General features: G+C 34.4%; 3 protein-coding genes across 7 annotated transcripts in view; all 3 read left to right on the top strand.

The window, feature by feature from the left end:
• LOC136819854 (uncharacterized) overlaps positions 1–26,116 on the top strand; it is a 190,655-nt gene extending 164,539 nt beyond the window's left edge. For 3 of the 5 annotated variants that reach the window (XM_067076102.1, XM_067076098.1, XM_067076101.1), the window contains exons 2-7: positions 18,166–18,183; positions 19,319–19,418; positions 20,762–21,202; positions 21,636–21,831; positions 22,835–23,109; positions 25,750–26,116. In XM_067076102.1, the coding sequence (XP_066932203.1) occupies positions 19,331–19,418; positions 20,762–21,202; positions 21,636–21,831; positions 22,835–23,109; positions 25,750–25,937 (1,188 nt within the window). In that variant the 5' untranslated portion in view covers positions 18,166–18,183; positions 19,319–19,330 and the 3' untranslated portion in view covers positions 25,938–26,116. Of the gene's footprint in view, positions 1–1,901; positions 1,913–18,065; positions 18,184–19,318; positions 19,419–20,761; positions 21,203–21,635; positions 21,832–22,834; positions 23,110–25,749 lie in introns of those variants that run through there. The other 2 variants (XM_067076099.1, XM_067076097.1) reach the window with 2 other exon arrangements.
• LOC136819850 (uncharacterized) lies at positions 3,378–8,218 on the top strand. The gene is made up of 6 exons (XM_067076094.1): positions 3,378–3,486; positions 4,236–4,342; positions 5,191–5,634; positions 6,306–6,501; positions 7,156–7,430; positions 7,736–8,218. Exons 2-6 carry the CDS (start codon positions 4,246–4,248, stop codon positions 7,921–7,923), a joined length of 1,200 nt encoding a protein of 399 aa, XP_066932195.1. The 5' UTR covers positions 3,378–3,486; positions 4,236–4,245; the 3' UTR covers positions 7,924–8,218.
• On the top strand, positions 9,628–14,408 carry LOC136819851 (uncharacterized). Its single transcript, XM_067076095.1, has 6 exons — positions 9,628–9,735; positions 10,488–10,594; positions 11,449–11,892; positions 12,566–12,761; positions 13,451–13,725; positions 14,031–14,408. The coding sequence occupies exons 2-6, from the start codon at positions 10,498–10,500 to the stop codon at positions 14,216–14,218; spliced, it is 1,200 nt and encodes a 399-aa protein (XP_066932196.1). The 5' UTR covers positions 9,628–9,735; positions 10,488–10,497; the 3' UTR covers positions 14,219–14,408.

The following is a 26,116-nucleotide window of genomic DNA, read 5'->3' on the forward strand; positions in this document are numbered from 1 at the left end:
ATTATAACTCAAACAAAAACTGGGTATTTTTGAGAAAGCTTCTAGCCTTGCTGGGGAATAATTTTAATAAGCAATTCACAGGTAAAAGGCTCTAAAAATTGTATTCTTTACTTCAGTTTCCAAATTCTGTGATGTCATGATATTCTTAACATGTTCTTATTTATGGCAAATTTCACCATCATGAAAGAGAAAAGCGTGTAATTAACCATTCTTGTTTGTTCGATTAAAATCCAATAGCACACCGCGCTTAATCTAAAAATAGATTTTATTTTTGACAAAATCCAAAGCCATTAAAAGATTTTGCTTTTACGTAAGGGTTCCCGTTCCCGTTTCATATTAGACACATATTTCATGTCGGGATAGTGTCTGCCTATTGTTGTATTGTGCTGGTATAAACAACAAAAATATTTCTTTTTCTCTTTCTGGCCAATCTTGCTCCACATCCGTGTCAATTCAGTACCAAAAAGCTTGTGAGTTAAAATTGATGAGTAAGCAAACGATATAACTCTTATTTAAAAACAAAACCTCGAAGTAAAAATTGATTTCTCAAAACAGAAAATTAAAAATAAGCGATTTTAATATAATTTTCAAGTCCTTGTACATGTTTTTGCTTTAGTCATGTGGTTATTTTAAAAACTTCTTTTGTTCTTAATTCTCTGTTAGTCCTGGAGTTAAGCGTATTACGGCCCCTATTAAAGCCGGATATACTTTTTACATTTTAGTTTTCAATAAGAAATTATTTGAAATTTTGATGGGACTCATTAGTACAGAATCGTGTGTCTATAATTAGTTCCGTTATCGAAAAAATCATTTTTCTTTTTCAGTTTTGATGGTGCTTTTTTGTGAAGTATTTAATTTTTTCCCAAAACGTCGGGCCGTTATTGTAGGTACGGTTACTTAATTCCGTCTCAAAAGCAAGACCTAAAACAGACGAAAAATGGCCAAAAACAGTAATTGTCGGGGAATGTAATTGTCATGCTTGTATAAAAGTTAGTTATAAGAACATAAGGCTTCAGTGGCCAAAATCTATAGTACAGGGTGTCCCTAATTAAAGTTATCGAGTTTGGACATGCGATTGAGTAGAAAAGTTTGTGTGTGTTATCGCTAAAATATAAGAACGTTCTCCATCACACAGGCTTATTACAAAAGGTAGTTACAACGTATAAATTAATCATAATGACAAAGAAAAAAGAGGGAGAGCTTAAAATACAATTTTGTGCACACGCACATAAAACTTTCTACTCAATCGCATGTTCAAACTCGATACTTTAATTAGGGACACCCTGTATAGAACATTTCAAGGCTTTCTGGTCTCCTTTTTATTTCCTGTTTTCTCAGGAAATAAAAATTCTATCGTTCTTAAGTCGAGAAATCCGGTGGGATGATTTTGGAGTGCAATTCTTTACATTGAATTTTGAATGGGGGATAAAATCGAAGTCACTGGGATGAAATTGTAGGGTATTCTTCGCACTGGGGACGGTGCCGGGAACGAGATTTTGGCCGAATTTTCCAGTATGTCAGTGACACAAGGGGTGTTTCAAACTTTATTGTAGATCTAATCTCTAATCCTAAAGTGTTTCTTAGAAGTTTCTATTGTTAAAATATTCTAACAAGATTTGATTTTGTTCTGTCAAGGTCTTGTGAGTGCACCCCCTTCTCACAGACCTGGTAGAAATTTTCAGCCAGTAGGGGGTGGTACTTGTTATTCTCATGGAAAAAATAGTACAATATTTTGTAGTGAGAATTTGCTCATCTGATTATTTTCAGTCGCGAAAAATATTCGAATATAATTTTCCACTGGGGACAAAATTTTGACCAATTCTTCCATTGGAAAGGGGAGTCCTATTGGGTCTGTGAGAAAAGAGTGTGTGTTAGTACAAGTAGTACCATGTATTTCCTCAATTCTTAAAAGGCGTTCATGAAAATTTTGATTAACCTGATAGTCTGTTAGACTTTCCTTTAATACACCCCTTTCTCACAGACCCGGTGGGATTTTTTCAGCCAGTAGGGATAAAAATAACGGACTGGAACTCGATAGGGATTGATATTTCCATATTTTTTTATGGCTGGGGATTCCAATTATTTTGTTTTTAAGTCAGAAAATTCAGTGGGGATGAGAAAAATAACATATTTTGCAGTGAGGATTGGTTTATTCGAATATTTTCAGCGGGGACAAAAAATGGAGGATAATTCTCCACCGGGACGATATTTTTGCCATTATTTCCAGTGGGTCTGTGAGACATACATTGCCAATACTAAAAGTATCTATTAAAGTCCCTTGATTCAATAAAGAGCAATTTTTATTTACTTGCAGAATTTCGACTGATAGATGATCAACTAAAAACTTGTAATTTTACGTTCACTAAATTGAATATATCCTGGAAATACAAGCAAAATCATTAAGAAAATGCCTTCATTCTTTTTTTATAAGAACAGGAAGACTTAAAACAGCCAAAAATGAGAACAATTTAATCCCAAAGCTGAACATAGGATTGTTGAATTTTAAACAATTTAAGGTCCAAAGTAGTAAAAATTTATTTAAAGACCTAAAAAAAACTCAATTTTCCCCTAAAAAACAATATTAAGATAAAATCAAGTCACAATAAAGAATTATTGGCTCTTATTAAAAAAAATTATTATGTTGAGTTGGTACAAATAAATATTCAGTGAGTCATAACATTTTATAAAAATCCAAACACCAGTGGTCAATATCACAGTACATGAAGTGAATTTGAGTGAGTAATATCGCTGTTCTGAATTCAGTAGCCGGCAATAGTTTATGAGGGCGAATTTGTATCAAAAAAAAGTTAATAAAAAAGTACACATTTTTTTTTTAATAAGAACATCCAAAAATTTTCAAGCCTTTGGATGTTCTTAACATTTTTAGTTTTAAGCCTTAAAATGTTCTTAATTTTTGCCATTTTTTGAGTTTTTTTGTTTATTTTCCTAAGAAATTGGGTGAGTCCGCGAAGACTTAAAATTTTCGTAACTTGTTCTTAATATTTTGGCCACCGAAGCCTTATAATCTTATATAGTTTGTTCTCATAAAAAAAAAGTATTGAAAGAAAATTGGTAACGAGAACAGTTTTAACCAGTGGGGAACCTCCTTTTAAACAACTAATAGTCCTACTAAATCCAACTGTGAGAGCTGACACAAAAGAGTGACAGTGCATCTTGGCTGTGCGCATTCTAAAGAATTAAAAAAAAAATCAAATACAATTTCAATTAAAAGAAAATGATCAAAAAAATTGACTAAGGTAGCAAATTTATGAGTAAACCATGAGTCATTTTAGTACCCAGGTACTTTCTTTTTGTTCAGCAAACAAAAGATCTGTATTTTGATTGGATGATGCAGGTACCACGTGAGTATCTATTGTCCAATAGTACTTATACAACCAGCACACCCTTCAGAAATCATTCAAGTTTGAAGCATTGGTATTGAAAGGGTCTCTTCAAGAAACTTTAAAGCAATCGAAGAATAACCTTGTGAGTTTGATCATTTTATTTTATTTGATTCTTTTAAAGATTTTTAGGGCAAGCTCGCAACCCAGCTGGCACACGACGTTGTTTCAACGTTCATCTAAAATTATATGGATGTGAACGTTAGAAAAACGTTGAAACAACGTTGTCTGCCGGCTGGGAATGTATGTTTTGAAATACAGTAGTATTTTATACACCGTCCTACAACCCTTTAACTCTATAATATGTTTAACGTTTGTTGAAATACCGTCAGATTCAGAACTGACGTGCATTGAAAAGGCCGACGATTTCGCTTGTCCATACATTGCTAGCTTGCTAAGATTTTTAGTTTTGATTTTATTATTAAGAGAATGGTGAAAAATGTCAAGAACTCCAATTTCGTTTTTATCATGTTATTTTCTTTTTTGAAATTGTTGACCGTAATGGATTTTTTTGGTTTTTGAAAACTGTCTTTTTCAAACACGTTTTTCGATCTAAAGCTTTGGAGATTGTAATGTGTAATTGGGCCGAGAAGATCACAGTTAATATTTAGAATTTTTTCTTTATTTTCAAATTACATAAACGTTATTAAAGTAAAATAAAATTGAAGGATCTTTGACCATAACATTGGAAAAAAGGGCGTGGTAGAAAAAATGAAGCTCGATGCCACCCACGATTAGTATTTTTTTCGCGCCTAACTAATTCTTGAATGTATATTAGATGTACAGGAAAATCACTGGACGAAAAGGTCTCATTTAATATTATTTTTCTTTTAGTTCAAGTATCATGGCATCTTATAAATCTTTATTAGCGCTCTGCGCTCTGATTGGCTGCACTATGGCTATGACTCAACCTATGTTTGGTGATGGCTCAGTCGGTGCCGGTAAGTTTGATTACCCATAATCCAACTCAATGATGCAGACAAATAATTAAGTTTTTTTTTTATTTTAAAGGGACATAAAAGTAGTAAAATGTAAACATTGCGCGAACCACGTGTCATTAAAGAGAACAATTAAAATCACGTGTCCAAAACAAACTTGTAAAACGATTGAACAATCAAAATTAGCCATATTTGGTTTGATTCTTTATTTTGACATGTGATGTTTGATTTGATTTTGTATCCGCTGCATACAGTTTGTTTACAAATTTCGCAAGTACTGTTATGTCCCTTTAACCACGAAGTTGAGGTTTTAGTGTTCTGTAGATATTTGGTTTGTGAGACATTGTGTTGTCTGATACATATATCAAGGTCCTTCTTATGTCTGATACTGTTTAAAACATCCCTGTGTCACAGACCCACTGGGAACCCAGCCCCACTAGGAAAATTAGAAGAAATTTCGTCCCCGGTGGGAAAAGACTCTGAAATTTCTTCGCCACTGGGATATTGATCTTGAATTCTTCAAAACCTTCAAAACCATCCCCACTGGATTTCTTAATCAAGGAATTAACAATAGAATTTCTATCTCTATTAAGATTTCGATAGGAATTTTTACCCTACTAGAAAAAGTTCCACCGGGGCTATGTGAGACAGAGGTGTTTTGAAAAGACGAGAGAAGCAGTTTTAATCTAGAGTTCGATGCCTGTCTCTGCTTACACTTTTTTCATGCAGTTAAGCTTAGATCACGTGAAATGAAATTAGGCAACCCTATAGAGTGTCTCATCACTGGCTTGTAACCTAAGTATGTTGCAAGAAACAGAAATATAGAAGGTTTTCTCGATTATGTCTTGTAGCATTTGAAACACTGTGTGACGACACACACTTTGCAGTCTGGTTTAACAAAACCGCTTTGGATGAAAGACAAGATGGTACCAACAACAACCGAACATGGCAAATCTATTTCGAAGGTCAACGAGATGATGCCACCTGTACAACATACCATTGGGATACCAGCAAAAACGATGCCAACTATAATAGCCTTTCAAACCCTGCAGCAAGCCTTCCATCTAGTGTCCAAATCGGTGCACCAGTCAAAAACTGTGGAATCAACGTTTTTGCTGATGCAACACACATTATCTACAACACAACACTTATTGTTACATACGGTCAAAATCCAAATGCTGATATCGGACGTGAAGAGTATGACAAATACAATGTCATGTGCTTGAGAAATCGAACCGTTAACGAAATGGTCAACTTTAATGTTACCTTCCGTCAAACTGGAAATGACGCCAAGAGTAAGTCCAAATTCATTTTTTGTCACGAAAATCACTAAAAATCGAAGGAAAACAAACACTTCATGGTTCATGACACCAAGTTTAATAAGTTCCTCAGAATGTTCTCAACTTGTTCTTGATACACGTCTTTTTTAATATAAGGAACACGATTATAAGGAACTCGAGGCTGAAAATGGTTCAAAAAATAAGCAATTGTTTAGGAACTGCTCAGGCTGAGAATAAAAAAACAAGTTTTAAGGAACAGTAAGAGATGGTTATCCAAACTTACCAGCTATGTAAATAAGGAACTGGATAAGGAACTTTGAGGCTGAAATTCTCTGTAAAAATAAGGAACTCCAGGCTCAGAGCAAAGTTAAGGTTCCTTATAAAAAAAAAACGTGTATCAAGAACAAGTTGAGAACATTCTGAGGAACTTATTAAACTTGGCGTCATTCTGTGAAGAGGAATATCGTCTTCCAGCTTGCACGGCACGTTGTTCGGACGTTCAACCAATATCTTGAAAATGGACGTTATAAACATTAAACGAGAGTTGAAAAAATGTTGTGTGCCATTTAGATCAATGGCCCTTTCTATTTCTATTTTTTAGTAACTACGAAAACTACAATTTTTTTTCCGCACTTTCATAAACAACGTAATAATTTATCAGATATTATTTTTCATTCTTTTTCTAGACGATACCGAGGATTACAGTTTCACTTTCACCCACACCAATATGGCTAATACCCCTACAACAGTCTACAAACTTGGAGACTACATCAAATTCAAAATGGACTCAAACACCGCGCAAACTGAAGTAAAAGCTGTGATCCAAAGATGTTGGACTACCACTGACGGATCAGCCAACTCGTACACTTTGATCACCAACAGGTATAATCCATTTTCATTTGGATAAAAGTAGTCCGAAACTTAAAGTTTTATTTTTCCATAAGTGTTCCCGTTTCATATCAGACACATATCTCATATCAGGACAGTGTCTGCCTATTGTTAATTTATGCTGATGTAAGCAAAAACTTTCTGATCAATCTTGTGAAATAAACTTGATGAGTAAGCAAACGATATCCATCTTATCTAAAAACAAAACATTTAATTTTCACCATCAAAAATTGAATAAAATTAAGTTGTTTTTCAAAATTTATTAGCCAGATATTCTGATATTGAAATGCAAATCACTTAAGAGAGACCAGACGGTAGACTAGGAACATCAATAAAGATATATTCATAGACTGGATATCCAGGCTATCGTTTTTATTGAAATATAAAATTATCGAATCTGTACGTATACAGTTCTGCACAACTGTTTTTTTTGTAAACAAGCGTCTGTAAAAGTGTTGAAAAACTTTGTTGAACGGAGGTTTGAAAAAAAAAACTCTAATCAAAATAATTCTTTGCTGAGATTGATCAACTGCCTCCAGGTCTATATAAAGCTCGGTGGTCATCTCTCAAAAGAAAAAGATTATAGAAAGTTTTGTGGAACATCAAGTGTTTTATAAATTGAGCACTAACCCTTATTTTTCTTTATAGATGTGACATGGAAACTGGAACTAGCTGGGTTAGTAATCCAAGTGACGCTGAGTCTGTCTTCAAAACCGAAGCTTTCAGATACTTGGCTGCCTCTGAAAACAAAATCTATGCTCAATGCCTTGTCCGTGTTTGTCTGGATACTCAAACTAGCGCTGAATGTACACTTTGCACTCCTGGTCTCAAACGTAAGAGACGTAGTACCGAAGAAGAAGAAGAACCCAGTGTTGGACAAATGGCTATGGTCAAATCTCCAGTTTTCTACATCATTGATAAAGGTAGGTAGATTAAGAAGTGATGATCGAGTGATCGAAGATGTCAGTATTACGGTCTGGAAAACAGAAAATCAAGGTGGCCTTTTTTCGAGTGTAAAACTCCAGGGTATTCAGTAAAATGAGGTTAAAAATCCAGGATGGTCAGTAAAACGAGGTCAAAAAATCTTCTAGGAGAAATCTTTGGGTTTCTTATTTACTGTATGTTTGTGTTGATTAATGCCTATTTGCTGATACCGAGGGACTTCAACAATAGGCAACCAAATGGAACATAAAGATATTCCTTTTCACAATATTTTGTTCTTTTATAGATACTCCAGCCCAAGGAAGCCAAGAATCTTCAAGTGTCCTCAGTGGAACAAATGGATTGATTGTCATCATTCTTTTGGCAACTTTGGTGTTTGCTATTGCTGCTGCCATTGTCAAGAAAGTTTTCTTCAGTGCCCCAGCTGCTGTTGCTTCACCAGTTGTCGCCTACAGTAACAAAGCTATGGCTTGAATATTAAAATTTATGAGAAAACTTCTTCTAGGGTTTACTAACATTTGTCAAGATTTATTAATGTCCTTATATTTTTTATAAGAAAATCGTTTATCACCATCTTTATACGGTTTCATTTAAAAAAAATTATTGTAATAAGATTAATTTTTTTGTATTTCATTTTTTCTTCAAGAATTTTTTTTCTATTGTATATGGTCTGTAATTATGTTGGATTTTTGTGCCCTGTAGCTTTTGATTTTATAAAATGTTTCTATTGAGAAAAGAATAATTTAGTTCGTTTTTTTTGTAGGAAAAAGCTTTGCTTATTTCACTTTCTCTCATAAGGTCACTTTCTCTTTTTTGTGATTATTTCCAGTGGGTCTGTGAGACATACATTGCCAATACTAAAAGCATTTATTAAAGTCCCTTGATTCAATAAAGAGCAAGTTTTATTTACTTGCAGAATTTCGACTGATAGATGATCAACTAAAAACTTTTAATTTTACGTTCACTAAATTGAATATATCCGGGAAAAACAAGCAAAATCATTAAGAAAATGCCTTCATTCTTTTTTTATAAGAACAGGAAGACTTAGGATTGTTGAATTTTAAACAATTTAAGGTCCAAAGTAGTAAAAATTTAGTTAAAGGCCTAAAAAAACTCAATTTTCCCCTAAAAAACAATATTAAGATAAAATCAAGTCACAATAAAGAATTATTGGCTCTTATTAAAAAAATTGTGATGTTGAGTTGGTACAAATAAATATTCAGTGAGTCATAACATTTTCTAAAAATCCACACACCAGTGGTCAATATCACAGTACATGAAGTGAATTTGAGTGAGTAATATCGCTGTTCTGAATTCAGTAGCCGGCAATAGTTTATGAGGGCGAATTTGTATCAAAAAAAGTTAATAAAAAAGTACACATTTTTTTTTTAATAAGAACATCCAAAGATTTTCAAGCCTTTGGATGTTCTTAACTTTTTTAGTTTTAAGCCTTAAAATGTTCTTAATTTTCGCCATTTTTTGAGTTTTTTTTTTTATTTTTCTAAGAAATTGGGTGAGCCCGCGAAGCCTTAAAATTTTTGTAACTTGTTCTTAATATTTTGGCCACCGAAGCCTTATATTCTTATATAGTTTTTTCTCATAAAAAAAAGTATTGAAAGAAAATTGGTAACGAGAACAGTTTTAACCAGTGGGGAACCTCCTTTTAAACAACTAATACACGTTTTTTTTTTTATAAGAACGTCAAAAATTTTCGAAGCCTTCGGATGTTCTTAGTTTTTTGAATTTGAAGCCTAAAAATGTTCTTAAAATGTTCTTATTTTCAGCATTTTTTGAGCATATTGATGTAATTTCTTAAGAAATTGCATGTTTTTAAGTCTCCAAAGCCTTAGAAAATTTTTGGGCCTCGAAGCCTTATGTTCTTATATAGTTTGTTCTTATAAAAAAAAAACGTGTAGTCCTACTAAATCCAACTGTGAGAGCTGACACAAAAGAGTGACAGTGCATCTTGGCTGTGCACATTCTAAAGAATTAAAAAAAAATCAAATACAATTTCAATTAAAAGAAAATGATAAAAAAAATTGGCTAAGGTAGCAAATTGTATTAACTTATGAGTAAACCATGAGTCATTTTAGTACCCAGGTACTTTCTTTTTGTTTGGCAAACAAAAGATCTGTATTTTGATTGGATGATGCAGGTACCACGTGAGTATCTATTGTCCAATAGTACTTATACAACCAGCACACCCTTCAGAAATCATTCAAGTTGGAAGCATTGGTATTGAAAGGGTCTCTTCAAGAAACTTTAAAGCAATCGAAGAATAACCTTGTGAGTTTGATCATTTTATTTTATTTGATTCTTTTAAAGATTTTTAGGGCAAGCTCGCAACCCAGCTGGCACACGACGTTGTTTCAACGTTCATCTAACATTATATGGATGTTGTGAACGTTAGAAAAACGTTAAAACAACGTTTTCTGCCAGCTGGGAATGTATGTATTGAAATACAGTAATTTTATACACCATCTTACAACCCTTTAACTCTATAATATGTTTAACGTTTGTTTAAATACCGTCAGATTCAGAACTGACGTGCATTGAAAAGGCCGACGATTTCGCTTGTCCATACATTGCTAGCTTGCTAAGATTTTTAGTTTTAATTTTATTATTAGCAGAATGGTGAAAAATGTCAAGAACTCCAATCTCGTTTTTATCATGTTATTTTCTTTTTTGAAATTGTTGACCGTAATGGATTTTTTTTGGTTTTTGAAAACTGTCTTTTTCAAACACGTTTTTTGATCTGAAGCTTTGGAGATTCTAATGTGTAATTGGGCCGAGAAGATCACAGTTAATATTTAGAATTTTTTCTTTATCTTCAAATTACATAAACGTTATTAAAGTAAAATAAAATTGAAGGATCTTTGACCATAACATTGGAAAAAAGGGCGTGGTAAAAAAAATGAAGCTCAATGCCACCCACGATTAGTATTTTTTTTCGCGCCTAACTAATTCTTGAATGTATATTAGATGTACAGGAAAATCACTGGACGAAAAGGTCTCATTTAATGTTATCTTTCTTTTAGTTCAAGTATCATGGCATCTTATAAATCTTTATTAGCGCTCTGCGCTCTGATTGGCTGCACTATGGCTATGACTCAACCTATGTTTGGTGATGGCTCAGTCGGTGCCGGTAAGTTTGATTACCCATAATCCAACTCAATGATGCAGATAAATAATTAAGTTTTTTTTTATTTTATATTAAAGGGACATAAAAGTAGTAAAATGTAAACATTGCGCGAACCACGTGTCATTAAAGAGAACAATTAAAATCCAAAAACAAAACAAACTTGTAAAACGATTGAACAATCAAAATTAGCCATATTTGGTTTGATTTTTTATTTTGACATGTGACATTTGTTTTGATTTTGTATCCGCTGCATACAGTTTGTTTACAAGTTTCGCAAGTACTGTTATGTCCCTTTAACCACGAAGTTGAGGTTTTAGTGTTCTGTAGATATTTGGTTTGTGAGACATTGTGTTGTCTGATACATATATCAAAGTCCTTATTATGTCTGATACTGTTTAAAACATCCCTGTGTCACAGACCCACTGGGAAAATTAGCAGAAATTTCGTCCCCGGTGGGAAAATAATCTGAAATTTCTTCGCCACTGGGATATTGATCTTGAATTCTTCCCCATTAGAAATTTGTAATTTAAAAATTAAACTTCAAAACCATCCCCACTGGATTTCTTAACCAATGGAACAATAGAATTTCTATCCCTATTAAGATTTCGATAGGAATTTTTACCCTACTAGAAAAAGTTCCACCGGGGCTATGTGAGACAGACGTGTTTTGAAAAGCCGAGAGAAGCAGTTTTAATCTAGAGTTCGATGCCTGTCTCTTACACTTTTTTCATGCAGTTAAGCTTCGATCACGTGAAATGAAATTAGGCAACCCTATAGAGTGTCTCATCACTGGTTTGTACCCTAAGTATATTGCAAGAAACAGAAATATAGAAGGTTTTCTCGATTATGTCTTGTAGCATTTGAAACACGGTGTGACGACACACACTTTGCTGTCTGGTTTGACAGAAATACTTTGGATGAAAGACAAGATGCCAACAAACACAACAACCGAACATGGCAAATCTATTTCGAAGGTCAACGAGATGATGCCACCTGTACAACATACCATTGGGATACCAGCAAAAACGATGCCGCATATAATAGCCTTGCAAACCCTGCAGCCTTTCCATTTAGTGTCCAAATCGGTGCACCAGTCAAAAACTGTGGAATCAACGTTTTTGCTGATGCAACACACATTATCTACAACACAACACTTATTGTTACATACGGTCAAAATCCAAATGCTGATATCGGACGTGAAGAGTATGACAAATACAATGTCATGTGCTTGAGAAATCGAACCGTTAACGAAATGGTCAACTTTAATGTTACCTTCCGTCAAACTGGAAATGACGCCAAGAGTAAGTTCAAATTCATTCTTTGTCACGAAAGTCACTAAAAATCGAAGGAAAACAAACACTTCATGGTTCACGGTTTTTATAAGAACAAACTATATAGGAACATAAGGCTTTGTTTGTCAAAATACACGTTTTTTTAATATAAGGAACACGTTTATAAGGAACTCGAGGCTGAAAATGGTCCAAAAAATAAGGAATTGTTTAGGAACTGCTCAGGCTGAGAATAAAAAAACAAGTTTTTAGGAACAGTAAGAGATGGTTATCCAAACTTACCAGCTATGTAAATAAGGAACTGGATAAGGAACTTTGAGGCTGAAATTCTCTGTAAAAATAAGGAGCTGCAGGCTCAGAGCAAAGTTAAGGTTCCTTATAAAAAAAAACGTGTATCAAGAACAAGTTGAGAACATTCTGAGGAACTTATTAAACTTGGCGTCATTCTGTGAAGAGGAATATCGTCTTCCAGCTTGCACGGCACGTTGTTCGGACGTTCAACCAATATCTTGAAAGTGGACGTTATAAACATTAAACGAGAGTTGAAAAAATGTTGTGTGCCATTTAGATCAATGGCCCTTTCTATTTCTATTTTTTAGTAACTACGAAAACTACAATTTCTTTTTCTCCACTTTCATAAACAACGTAATGATTTATCAGATATTATTTTTCATTCTTTTTCTAGACGATACCGAGGATTACAGTTTCACTTTCACCCACACCAATATGGCTAATACCCCTACAACAGTCTACAAACTTGGAGACTACATCAAATTCAAAATGGACTCAAACACCGCGCAAACTGAAGTAAAAGCTGTGATCCAAAGATGTTGGACTACCACTGACGGATCAGCCAACTCGTACACTTTGATCACCAACAGGTATAATCCATTTTCATTTGGATAAAAGTAGTCCGAAACTTAAAGGTTTTATTTTTCCATAAGTGTTCCCGTTTCATATCAGACACATATCTCATATCAGGACAGTGTCTGCCTATTGTTAATTTATGCTGATGTAAGCAAAAACTTTCTGACCAATCTTGCTCCACATCCATGTCAATCCAATGTGAAAAAGCTTGTGAAATAAATTTGACGAGTAAGCAAACGATATCCATCTTATCTAAAAACAAAACTTTTAATTTTCACCATCAAAAATTGAATAAAATTAAGTTGTTTTTCAAAATTTATTAGCCAGATATTCTGATATTGAAATACAAATCACTTAAGAGAGACCAGACGGCAGACTAGGAACATCAATAAAGATATATTCACAGACTGGATATCCAGGCTATCGTTTTTATTGAAATATATAAAATTCTCGAATCTGTACGTACAGTTCTGCACAACTGTTTTTTTTGTAAACAAGCGTCTGTAAAAGTGTTGAAAAACTTTGTTGTACGGAGGTTTGAAAAAAAAAACTCTAATCAAAGTAATTCTTTGCTGGGATTGTTTAACTGTCTCCAGGTCTATATAAAGCTCGGTGGTCATCTCTCAAGAAAAAGATTATAGAAAGTTTTGTGGAACATCAAGTGTTTTATAAATTGAGCACTAACCCTTATTTTTCTTTATAGATGTACCATGGAAACTGGAACTAGCTGGGTTAGTAATCCAAGTGACGCTGAGTCTGTCTTCAAAACCGAAGCTTTCAGATACTTGGCTGCCTCTGACAACAAAATCTATGCTCAATGCCTTGTCCGTGTTTGTCTGGATACTCAAACTAGCGCTGAATGTACACTTTGCACTCCTGGTCTCAAACGTAAGAGACGTAGTACCGAAGAAGAAGAAGAACCCAGTGTTGGACAAATGGCTATGGTCAAATCTCCAGTTTTCTACATCATTGATAAAGGTAGGTAGATTAAGAAGTGATGATCGAGTGATCGAAGATGTCAGTATTACGGTCTGGAAAACAGAAAATCAAGGTGGCCTTTTTTCGAGTGTAAAACTCCAGGGTATTCAGTAAAATGAGGTTAAAAATCCAGGATGGTCAGTAAAACGAGGTCAAAAAATCTTCTAGGAGAAATCTTTGGGTTTCTTATTCAATGTATGTTTGTGTTGATTAATGCCTATTTGCTGATACCGAGGGACTTCAACAATAGGCAACCAAATGGAACATAAAGATATTCCTTTTCACAATATTTTGTTCTTTTATAGATACTCCAGCCCAAGGAAACCAAGAATCTTCAAGTGTCCTCAGTGGAACAAATGGATTGATTGTCATCATTCTTTTGGCAACTTTGGTGTTTGCTATTGCTGCTGCCATTGTCAAGAAAGTTTTCTTCAGTGCTCCAGCTGCTGTTGCTTCACCAGTTGTTGCCTACAGTAACAAAGCTATGGCTTGAATATTAAAATTTATGAGAAAACTTCTTCTAGGGTTTACTAACATTTGTCAAGATTTATTAATGTCCTTATATTTTTTATAAGAAAATCGTTTATCACCATCTTTATACGGTTTCTTTTAAAAAAAATTATTGTAATAAGATTAATTTTTTTGTATTTCATTTTTTCTTCAAGAATTTTTTTTCTATTGTATATGGTCTGTAATTATGTTGGATTTTTGTGCCCTGTAGCTTTTGATTTTATAAAATGTTTCTATTAAGAAAAGAATAATTTAGTTCGTTTTTTTTGTAGGAAAAAGCTTTGCTTATTTCACTTTCTCTCATAAGGTCACTTTCTTTTTTTGTGATTGTGATTGGATCCCTTTTCCCAGCTGGCACACAACGTTGTTACAATGTTCATCTAACGTTATATGGACGTTATGAACGTTAAATAAACGTTGAAACAACGTTGTGTGGCAGTTGGGTTCTATCAAAGAATGGACATCAAAAACACGCTTTTTTACTTGAACTAATACATTTTGGCTGAACTTTGGCTATTATTGTTATTTTCATTTATTATTTTATTTTTTTTTTTACTTAGGTAAATGGAGGGTACGGTACGTAATGGGTACGCAACTAGGGCTGCGAGCTGAAGGGGGGTGCTGCCCCACTTTTGTAGTTTGGACCCTTACCGGGACTAAAAAGGAGAAAATAAAGGAGAATTTTGGGAATTTTACGACCCTTAGCGGGACAAATTTGACCATTATTAACTGGTTGAAGTAAAAGCCGGTCAAAACAAGAAAATGTGCTACTTTGATTGGTTCTCTAGCGGTCAATATAATACGGTAAAGACCACTTCAGTGCTTTGGTCAAACTGACGATGATTTTGAAAAGGGAAATTTGTTTTATAGAAAAGTTTCGTCGGTTTGAACATGATTTAAAAAACTGACGTTGTCAGAATAAACCAAAGAAAATATTGGGTAAAAAAGAAACGAAAAAATCATGGAAAATGAGTGGAAAATGCATTTTTTTGGTCAGAAACACGCAAAGAATGTTCACCAGTTAACAAACACAATAATATAACTGTTTTCTCGGTCAATACGTAAAATATTGACCTTATCCTGCGCACAGACCTCGCAAGCTCGGTATGTACTTCGGCTGCGGTCAATATTTTACCGTATTGACCTCCAAACCAGTTATTATTGTATTATTGTTAACCAGTTACTTTTTCGAAGCGGGCTACACGACTTTTTGCGCAATGCAATTGTTTCTTTTTGCATGACGACGGGCCTACATTGTCCAGAGTTGCCCGTCGTTAGGAAAATTCATTGTGACGTCACTTTTTCAAAGGAAAATGAACAATGCGTTGCATCATTTCTCTCATTTTTTATTTCTGACGTCAGAAATTATAACAATTTTTATAAATTATAATTATAACAATCTCTTTTCGCTTGTTTTTTTCGCTTTATTTCCCTATTTTTCTTGGACAAACCGCTAAAAATCAATCGAAGCTCAAGGAAACGATTGACCAAATTTCGATCTTTCCAGAGGGTAAAAACACCCCTGTCTCATCAATGATCTTGTGAGAAGTTTTTAGTAAGTGGAGGGGGGGGGTAAACGCTTTTTTATATAAGAATATACTTTATAAGAATTTCCAAAAAATTAAGAAGAATGCTAAGAATATCACCATCATGGAATTTTGCTACTCAAGCAAGGAAAGCCATTTTTAAAGCATTTCCAATTATAAATTGCCAATTACCCCCAAGTAAGGCTCACTTCTTTCACAAAAATGGCATTTTATGCTTGAAACGTATGTAATAATTGCTAGTACTAATCTAGTCTGAATTAGGATCATAACCTAAGAATGTTGAAGGAATATTTTAGGATGATTTCCCAAAAAAGTTAAGAATATCCATGATGAAATGGATTTACACCATTCTTATTAAAAAAAGGCGTGTACAATGAAGATGTTCAATGCCAATGGGTATGGGAAACCATCTTTTTTTAAATGGTTTGTCAAAACAAACCATTTTTAAATCCCGCAACAATAATCATATTATCATATAACGTATACTACTGTATTACACGCATTATAAACGACTTCAGAGTCTACGTTCTATAATTTTAAAGTAAGAATTCCATAGAATCGGCCAAAATCGTAAACCAAATTTTTTGCCAGATGCAATAAGAAAGAAAAAAATTCTTTGCAGATAAGACAAACTCGAAGCCAGTCCATAAGTTTGCATTTTTTGCACATTCTGATAACATTTATGAGATTTTCAAGTCTATCAGTAAAATACACCCTATTCTCAAAGACCTGGTAGGTTCTTTCAGCCAAAATACTCGATGGGAATTGATATTCCCATATTCATTATGGCTGGGGATTTTAATTCTTTTATTTTCAAGTCAGAAAATTTAATTTATTTGATTATTATCAGTGGGGATAAAAATTGGAGAATAATTTTCCACTGGGGACGATATTTTGGACGATTTTTCCTGTGGGAAGGTTCCTCCAGTGGGTTTGTGAGAATGGGGGGTTAAAATTGGTGGGATTGGTGCTGGTAGTTCAGTGTACAGTTCTCAATGGAATAAAATCTTTACAAGGGTATTTTATTCACTAACTGGTGTGTGTGTGTGTGTAGGTTTTTTCTGGCTGATTTTTTCCAGTTTTAATCTTTCGCTCTGAGAATTACAAAAACATTTTTTCATATATAATTTCTATCAAAAAAATATGAGATTTACATTCATTCGAAATTAGCAATACCCCGAAACATTTTTTTGTAAGATCTGAAAAAAATTGATAATGCCATGAAAAAAAGTAAGCTTTTTCGTATACGTTCCTAGCATGAGCAGGGCTGTAAAAAGAAACACACAGGGGCACAGGGGCAGAATTCTTAGGCAAAGGGACGATATAGAGTATGTGTCGCACTTGAGGGTGCCTTTTAAGACTTTTAAAGGTCTTCTAAAAGTTGTAAAAATTACAAAACCAAAAATTACAATATTCATCACTAGAAAGGCTATATTTTAGGAGGAAAGTCCTTGTAAGGCCCCCAGAATACATAATCTTTTTTTTACTCGACTTTAGACCCTACCCAGCTGGCACACAACGTCGTTTCAAAGTCCATCTAATGTTCCCAACGTCCATATAACGTTAGATGGACGTTGAAACAACGTAGTGTGCCAGCTGGGTATAATCCTGGGCGTCATTTTGCAAACCTAGTACCCTAGTGAAAACTCCAAATTCGAGATTCCAAATTCGAAATTTAGCTCCCCGCAAATTTCAGTCCTCGAGAAATTTTAGGATTCTTAATTTGTCAATGTGAAGATATTTTCTCTTGGGCGATGGTAGCAGAGAAACATTGTTGTGCGCAAAATTGATATATTCTTTTAAAAGATTTGATGCGATGGAGGCATTTCTCTGTTTAAGATATAAACTTAATCTAAATTTAATTAAAAAAACCTTTTGATCAAAAATTTTTCATTCAATGTTCAAAATACATCAACCAAAAAGATTATAAAATAAAGAAGCAGAGCTTTAACCCACAATATACAATAGTAGTAAAGAAGATTAACTGGATTTAATTCAGATTAATTAAAAATTTCTAAAAGATTAAAATGTATACAAAACTGATAAAAAATATTGCCAAAAAGAATAAAAGGTAAAAAAATGTCAATTACTCAAAACAGGCATCATATAAAAAATCTTATTGTTAAAATTTTTGCAAGCAAATTCAATTTTTTTAAACCTTTTGTGTATGAGTCATTTGTACAAATTGAGTCATTTGGTCTCTTACTCGAACAATTGAGGTATTCATTAAAACAATTTGATTGGTTCTCCCTTTAGTCACGTGAGTTTTGTTCCTATTGTTCTGTTTGGAAGGCTTGGGACCATATATACAGGTAGCACTCCCTATCTAATTATTTCAACAGCCAACTTTCAACTTGAGAGGTAGTCTTCTTAAAAAGCAATAGCAATAGAAGAATTACTGGTGAGTATTATCTTTTTTTATTTTGAACTTGGGTTGGTTATTGACAGTCATCGTGACCCATGAAGTATAAGCCCAAAGGGCTAGATAGAATAAATTCTTCAACCTTTCTCAAGCAAGAAAAAGTGAAGCCTTAAAATATGCGCCGTATTTTTGACGACAGATTGAATCTAGCGATTCCTTTGTTTTCGAGTGGTATCTTTTTTGAAATTTAAGTGTAAGTTTTATAGTTTCAATCTGTCATTTGTGTAAAAACCAGGCGAACTGCGCTAGGCCGCGCAACTTTGGTAGGATTTTTGGTAAGCTTCAAATCCTACCAAGGAGATTTGATTTTAGCCCTTCGGGCTTATACTTCATTGATTGTGACGTACTCTGGCGCTCAAGAGGTTCAGCTTCGAGTGAGCATTGTTTTCTAAGTGTCGTTCAGGTGTCATGGTATACAGCTCACGTCTGTCAAGTCGTAGTGTCTGTCAGCGCCGTGATTCTTACTTCTCCGGGATGACTAGAACCTACCCCGAATGCAGTCGGAGGGATCTCATTTATCTATCTATTTGGGTTGAACTGTATAAAAAAGTAAAGAAAGTCACAATCTTTTGATTTATTTTTAAAATATTTGAGTGATAGAGAGAACGTAGCTACACGTTTCTCTTTTTATAAGAACAAACTATATAAGAACATAAGGCTTTAATGACAAGAATTTTAAGAACAAGTTAAGAACATTTTTAGGCTTTGTAGACTCTAAAACACCTGATGTCTTAGGAAGACGAAATAAAATACTACGAAAATAGGTAAAATAAGAACATGTTAAGAACATCCCAAGTCTTCTTTTCTTATAAGAAAAACATTTATTTTTCTTTGGAGAAACTTTCCAACAGCATCATTGGTGGTTTTGAGTGAGCAAGACTAAAAATCAATTATTTAGAGGCTTTCTTATGATAATTTAGTGTGAATAGTTTTGGAATGTAATTTTCATTGCGTTTCAAGTAGGGATGAAAACAAAATCAATTTTCTAGTGGGGGGAGGCCCGAAATGGTCAAATTTTTCATTGGATAGGGATAAATCACTTGGCCTGTGACAACAAAGCGGTTTTACTTTCTTTAAGAGTATTTATATTACATTTTTCCCCATTTAATTTTAGCTCCTGTGCATTATGGTTTCTCTACGAGTGCTCATCGCGTTCAGCGCTCTGATTGCTTTAGCATCTTCTCAAACCTTTGGTGACGGAACCGTTGGTGCAAGTAAGACCATCCTTTCTAACATTCAAAACGTCCATATAACGTTAGACAAACGTTGAAACAACGCCAGCTGGGTCATGTCTGAAAAGTCGCAAAATAGATCCTTATTCTTGATATGCGTAAGTTATTTTTCTAGCGGAAACACCCGAAAAAATCCAGGACTCTGTTACTAAAAATAAAAACACGGAGGTCAAAATCCGGCTTTTTTCGAGTGCTTCCGTTAAAAGCTATGACGTCATCTTGATTTACGCATATCAAGAATCGGAGTTTTTGATTTTTTTAAATAGTGATGCATGGTGGGATTGTTTCGGGGGTATTACAATAGAATTCACTCGAGGAGTTCCTCTAAAATATTTTTATTGTAATACTCCCGAAACAATCCCACAATGCATCGCATTTTTAGAAAAATCAAAAACTCCGATAAGATCTATTTCCTTAAATTTAAAAGGTTTTTTTAAACGAAGTTGATACTGTTTGCTTATTCATTAACTTTCACATTGAATTGACACAGATGTGGAGTAAGATTGTGTCTCAGATGAAACAGGGAAACTCATGTAAAACAAAAACTTTTAAGACTTTGACGACTGGTATTTTTCACAAATTCTTTAATGATAACACGATGTTTTTGGTTTAATTAGTTTATTTGCGTATAGATTGAGCAATAGAAGGCAAATATAGTAAAAATTTCTACCTTTTTATACCTTTTCATTAAGTTTTTGATATAAAGTTGTTTTTGATCCCACCCTGGTTTTTAACAATCTGGTTTTTAAAACTATTAAGAGCGTTCAGACCCCCCCCCCCCCCCGGTTACTAGGTTTGCAAGCTGATAAGGGGGTGCCGCCCGAATTTCGATCCTTGGAATTTTACCCGAACTAAAAAAGAGAAAACAAAGGAAAATTTTGTGAATTTTGCGACCTTACTAAGACAAATTTTGACTAAATTCCGATCTTTCCGGGTGTGAAAATTTTGAAATTTTTCTATTTCTCCGACCCTTAGTGGGACTGAAATTTTATTTTCTGATTTTTCCAACCCTTAGCGGAACTTTGGAAAATTTAAAAAATGTACCCTTACCGTTCCCTCTATTTGCCTAAGTACCCCCCCCCCCCCCGGGTCCACGCCCAAATTAGTTAGACAATCCTCCTATCGTCAACACAAGATCACTAAAAAAGGGAATAGATTAGGAGGTGGGATAAATTTGAAAACGGTGGTTAACCTTGGGTGGAGTAAGCAGTGGCGAAGGAATATAGTTTTCCCGTAAAAAAAAACATGTTCAAAAATAGTCAGAATGTATGAATAGTAAATTTTTATCAGGTTTTGACTTAAAATAATTTCCTTCTTTCTTTCAGGTTTCGAAGTTAAGTGTGACGACACACACTTTGCTGTCTGGTTTAACAAAACCGCTTTGGATGAAAGACAAGATGGTACCAACAATAACCGAACATGGCAAATCTATTTCGAAGGTCAACGAGATGATGCCACCTGTACAACATACCATTGGGATACCAGTAAAAACAATGTCAGCTATAATAGCCTTTCAAACCCTACAGGGCTTCCATTTAATGTCCAAATCGGTGCACCAGTCAAAAACTGTGGAATCAACGTTTTTGCTGATGCAACACACATTATCTACAACACAACACTTATTGTTACATACGGTCAAAATCCAACTGCTGAAATCGGACGTGAAGAGTATGACAAATACAATGTCATGTGCTTGAGAAATCGAACGGTTAACGAAATGGTCGATTTTGATGTTGAATTTCGTCAAACTGGAAATGACGCTAAGAGTAAGTTCAAATTCATTCTTTGTCACGAAAATCACTAAAAGTCGAAGGAAAACAAACACTTCACGGTTCACGGTTTTTATAAGAACAAACTATATAAGAACATCTCGAAAACATCCGAATGCTTCGAAAATTTTGGATGTTCTTATAAAAACACACAATTAATCTGTTTTTTCCTAAACCTAGCGTCATGCCGTGACGAGGAATAGTGTCTTCCAGCTTGCACGGTACGTTGTTCGGACGTTCAACCAATATCTTGAAAATGGACGTTATAAACATTAGACGAGAGTTGAAAAAAGTTGTGTGCCATTTGGATCAATGGCTCTTTCAATTTCTATTTTTTAGTAACTTCGAAAACTACAATAGTTTCCTTTCCACACTTTCATAAACAACGTAATGATTATCTGATATTTTATTTTTTCTATTCTTTTTCTAGATACTACCGAGGATTACAGTTTCACTTTCACCCACACTGATATGGCTGATGCAACTACATTAGTCTACAATCTTGGAGACTACATCAAATTCAAAATGGTCTCAAACACAGCGCAAACTGAAGTAAAAGCTGTGATCCAAAGATGTTGGACTACCACTGACGGATCAGCCAACTCGTACACTTTGATCAGCGACAGGTATAATCCATTTTTATTTGGATAATAGTAGTCCAAAACTTAAAAGTTTTATTTTTCCATAAGTGTTAACGTTTCATATCAGACACATATTCCATATCAGGACAGTGTCAGCCTATTGCTGTATTATGCTGATGACCCGGGGGGCACTCAATTTTGAAAACGACCGTAAGTTCGGCCAAAACTCAGGTCTCTAAAATCGGACCCTTGCAGTGCAGGAAAAAATTGGCTGAAAATCGACCCTTATTGTGCAATTTTTCAAAATATTTGGAAATTTCCCAAATTCTACACCCTTACAGTGCACTTTTTCTCACTTGCTCACAAATCAACCCTTAAAGTGCACTTTCCAAGTCCAAAACCCTACCCTTAAGGGCCGCACGTCCGGTAGGTCACTTACCTGGAGTGCCCCCCCCCCCCCTTGATGGGGGCTGGGCTGATGTAATCAAAAAGTAATTTTTTGCTCTTTCTGACCAATCTTGCTCCACATCCATGTCAATCCAATGTGAAAAAGCTTGTGAAATAAAATTGATGAGTAAGCAAACGATATCACTCTTATTTAAAAACAAAACATTTAATTTTCACCATCAAAAATTGAATAAACTTAAGTTGTTTTTCGAAATTTATTGGCAAGATATTCTGATATTGAAATGCAAATCACTTAAGAAAGACCAGTCGGTAGACTAGGAACATCAATAAAAATATATTCACAGACTGAATATCCAGGCTATCGTTTGTATTGAAATATAACATTCTCAAATCTGTACGTACAATTCTGCACAACTGTTTTCTTGTAAACAAGTGTCTGTAAAAGTGTTGAAAAACTTTGTTGAACGGAGGTTTGAAAAAAAAAACTCTAATCAAAATAATTCTTTGCTGAGATTGATCAACTGCCTCCAGGTCTATATATAGCTCGGTGGTCATCTCTCAAAAGAAAAAGATTATAGATAGTTTTGTGGAACATCAAGTGTTTTATAAATTGAGCACTAACCCTTATTTTTCTTTATAGATGTACCATGGAAACTGGAACTAGCTGGGTTAGTAATCCAAGTGACGCTGAGTCTGTCTTCAAAACCGAAGCTTTCAGATACTTGGCTGCCTCTGAAAACAAAATCTATGCTCAATGCCTTGTCCGTGTTTGTCTGGATACTCAAACTAGCGCTGAATGTACACTTTGCTCTCCTGGTCTCAAACGTAAGAGACGTAGTACCGAAGAAGAAGAAGAACCCAGTGTTGGACAAATGGCTTTAATAAAATCACCAGTCTTCTACATCATTGAAAAAGGTAAAAAACTTTTGTTTTTATGCTGCATTTTTATGCCCTTATAACTGAACTTTAGAAGGAGAAGGGCTATATACCTTGTGATATATCTTATCGGCCAAAATTAGTCGGCCTTAATTATTAGTTATAAATTTTAGTCACCTCATCAAAATTTAGTCATTAAGGGCCGACAAATAATTAAGTTTTGGCCATTTTTAAATTTTTAGTCGGCCCAAATTTTACTCGGCCCTCATTTTTAGTCGGTCTTAATTTTAGTCACCAATCCAAAATTTAGTCACTTAAGGCCGACTAAGTTTTGGCCGAAAAGGTATACATTTAGCTGTTACTTCTGGACTCTTTTAATTTGTATAAAAAGTTTAGACAACAATTAGCCTAGAAATCTAAGCTAGCTTGATTCAGCTTCTAGGATAAATCTGATGGTAAGTTGTGACTGAATAACAAAATGTATTCCAAGGCAAACTTAAAATCCGTAAATAAAGCGTAGAAAATGCTGTAATTTCTCCTTAGCGAAAGTTTTTTGATAGGCAAGGTATGGTAGTATCGGAAAAAAAATCAGAAAACGAAAGTACTCGATACAGTGGACAAACTCATTAAATTTAATTTGTTTTTCTACCTTTCCTCGGTCACACTCGCCATGTATAAATATTGTGGTCGTTTTTAAATCAAGTCCTCAGAATACTAAAAAGTGGCCTTTGAAGTAACTTGTCAATTTCTTGACAAAGTGACACTATTTGACAAAAATATTGACAGGGTCATTAAGTATGATGTTTGTAAGCTTTGTTACACCGAATATTTTGATTATGCTGAATGAGATGCCTTTAGTATGAATAGATAGAACTTGTCAGTAGGAAAAAATTGGGAAGGCCAGTTTTAGAGATATGAATCTAATCAATTATTCTATTGTCTTTATGCTGGCAAAATGACTAATTTCGACAGAAATAACAATCTGATGATGAAATACAAAGCCTCTCAAACCATCTTTAAATTTTGTGCCACTAATTATTTTGATGCCGATAATACAAAAGGATAGAATTTGCCACCATAATCAAGCTCCAAGAACTTCGAAATGGTTGTTTTACGTATTTGGCACGTGGCTTTAAATAGATGAGACAGGGGTGAGATTACTCTTCATTCAATATGATATAATATTCAAATGATTAAGAGAGCATTCTACGTTGGAGAAAGGGAAAAAACTCGATAACCCAGATTATTTATCTGGTCGCTGGTCGCGGTCGCCGGTCGTGGTCGTCATTTCTGGGCGACGTTTAGAAACTCCCTATAATTTGCTCATCTTCATTGTATTCTAAACAAACACTTCATTCTTTTATTATTTTGTTCTACTTGACATGCGTAAATGAAAAACAGAGAGTGATTATTACTCTTAGGTGCCAAATAAACGCCCCCCCCGTTATTAATTTTTCGAAAATTTTCCAACCCCCGGACCTTATTAGGCTCCCCCCCCCGTTTATTAATTTTAAGAATATTTTCAGTTGGCAAAAATTGCTCCAAAATGCCTGATTTTAGCCTATATTTACCCCGTTTTGGGTTTTCAGAAGTACAATGCCAACCCCCCCCCCAGGCAATTAGGTCCCCCCGTTTATTAAAATTTCGAAAATTTCCAACCACCCCGCTTATGCGAACCCCCCAACCCCCCCCCCCCGTTTATTTTGGCACCTAAGAGTATGAGTTTAAAATAAAGTGGATTTGGTTGAGTAGCGTAGTCACATGATATGGACAATATACCTTTCGGTTAATAGTTCCTACAGAGTAAACAAAGGATGGTATAAAATGCAGGAACATTTTACTTATCTTATAAGCATCTACCTTATAAGAATCTTATCAATAACTCTTGATAGACGGGATATACCTTTCGGTAAAGAGTTCTTATAAAATAAAGAAGGTACGGTGCACAGTATGAGCATATTTATCTTTATTATACAAATCAAATCAATAACTCTTGATAGACGGGGATATACTTTTGGGTAATTAGTTCTTACAAGGTAGACAGGGGAGTGACTACTGGTTGCAGCATTTTTAATATGGATCAGCTTCGCTTATTCATCATTAACAATGACCGCGTCCGAACCATTTCTCATGATTCGACCAAAACCTTTTTTTCTATTTCACCTTGTATTTTTCTTAACAGCTTTTTCAGGGCTGGCATTTTAGCATACTTTTTGCAAATATTTGGCGAGATTTTCGACTTCAAGTCGTGTCTTGTTTTGAAAGTGTTATGCGTAATCTTTTTGGCCATTTTCATCATCATTTTCATAATACACTATTACATAAGTATATATACACGTTTTTTATATAAGGAACACGTTTATAAGGAACTCGAGGCTGAAAATGGTCCAAAAAATAAGGAATTGTTTAGCAACTGCTCAGGCTGAGAATAAGAAAACAAGTTTTAAGGAACAGTAAGAGATGGTTATCCAAACTTAGCAACTATTTAAATAAGGAACTCGATAAGGAACTTTGAGGCTTACATTCTCTGTAAAAATAAGGAACTCCAGGCTCAGAGCAAAGTTAAGGTTCCTTATAAAAAAAGCGTGTAATAATACACTATTATACAAGGAATACACTATTCTTATAAAAAAAGCGTGTATTTCTTTTAATTTGTAAACTATCATTGTCTCATTTTAGACACTCCAGCCCAAGGATCACAAGAATCAGAAAACTTTATGAGTGGAACCAAAGGAGTTGTTGTCATCATTCTCTTGGCAACTTTGGTGTTTGTTATTGCTGCTGCCATTGTCAAGAAAGTTTTCTTCAGTGCTCCAGCTGTTGTTGCATCACCAGTTGTTGCCTACAGTAATAAAGCTATGGCTTAAATATTAAACACGTTATACAAGAACACAAAAAGTTGACGCAACAAAGTCAAAACATTTAAAATAATTCAAGCTCTTGAAAACTTTTTTTTTTGGGTCTACTGTCAAAATTTATTATTGTCCATTTATTGTATCTTCTATTATATACTAAAAGCAGAAGAAATATATTTTATATGCTATTA

This window comes from Clytia hemisphaerica, unplaced genomic scaffold (genome assembly GCF_902728285.1).
Source record: "Clytia hemisphaerica strain Z4C2 unplaced genomic scaffold, Clytia hemisphaerica genome assembly, whole genome shotgun sequence".
NCBI lineage: Eukaryota > Metazoa > Cnidaria > Hydrozoa > Leptothecata > Clytiidae > Clytia > Clytia hemisphaerica.

Coding starts and splice junctions, on each gene's coding strand:
- LOC136819850 (XM_067076094.1), top strand. CDS start 4,246: ATGGCATCTTATAAATCTTTATTAGCGCTCTGCGCTCTGATTGGCTGC. Junction 5,635..6,305: donor AACTGGAAATGACGCCAAGA/GTAAGTCCAAAT, acceptor TTCTTTTTCTAG/ACGATACCGAGGATTACAGT. Junction 7,431..7,735: donor TTTCTACATCATTGATAAAG/GTAGGTAGATTA, acceptor GTTCTTTTATAG/ATACTCCAGCCCAAGGAAGC.
- LOC136819851 (XM_067076095.1), top strand. CDS start 10,498: ATGGCATCTTATAAATCTTTATTAGCGCTCTGCGCTCTGATTGGCTGC. Junction 10,595..11,448: donor TGATGGCTCAGTCGGTGCCG/GTAAGTTTGATT, acceptor TATGTCTTGTAG/CATTTGAAACACGGTGTGAC. Junction 13,726..14,030: donor TTTCTACATCATTGATAAAG/GTAGGTAGATTA, acceptor GTTCTTTTATAG/ATACTCCAGCCCAAGGAAAC.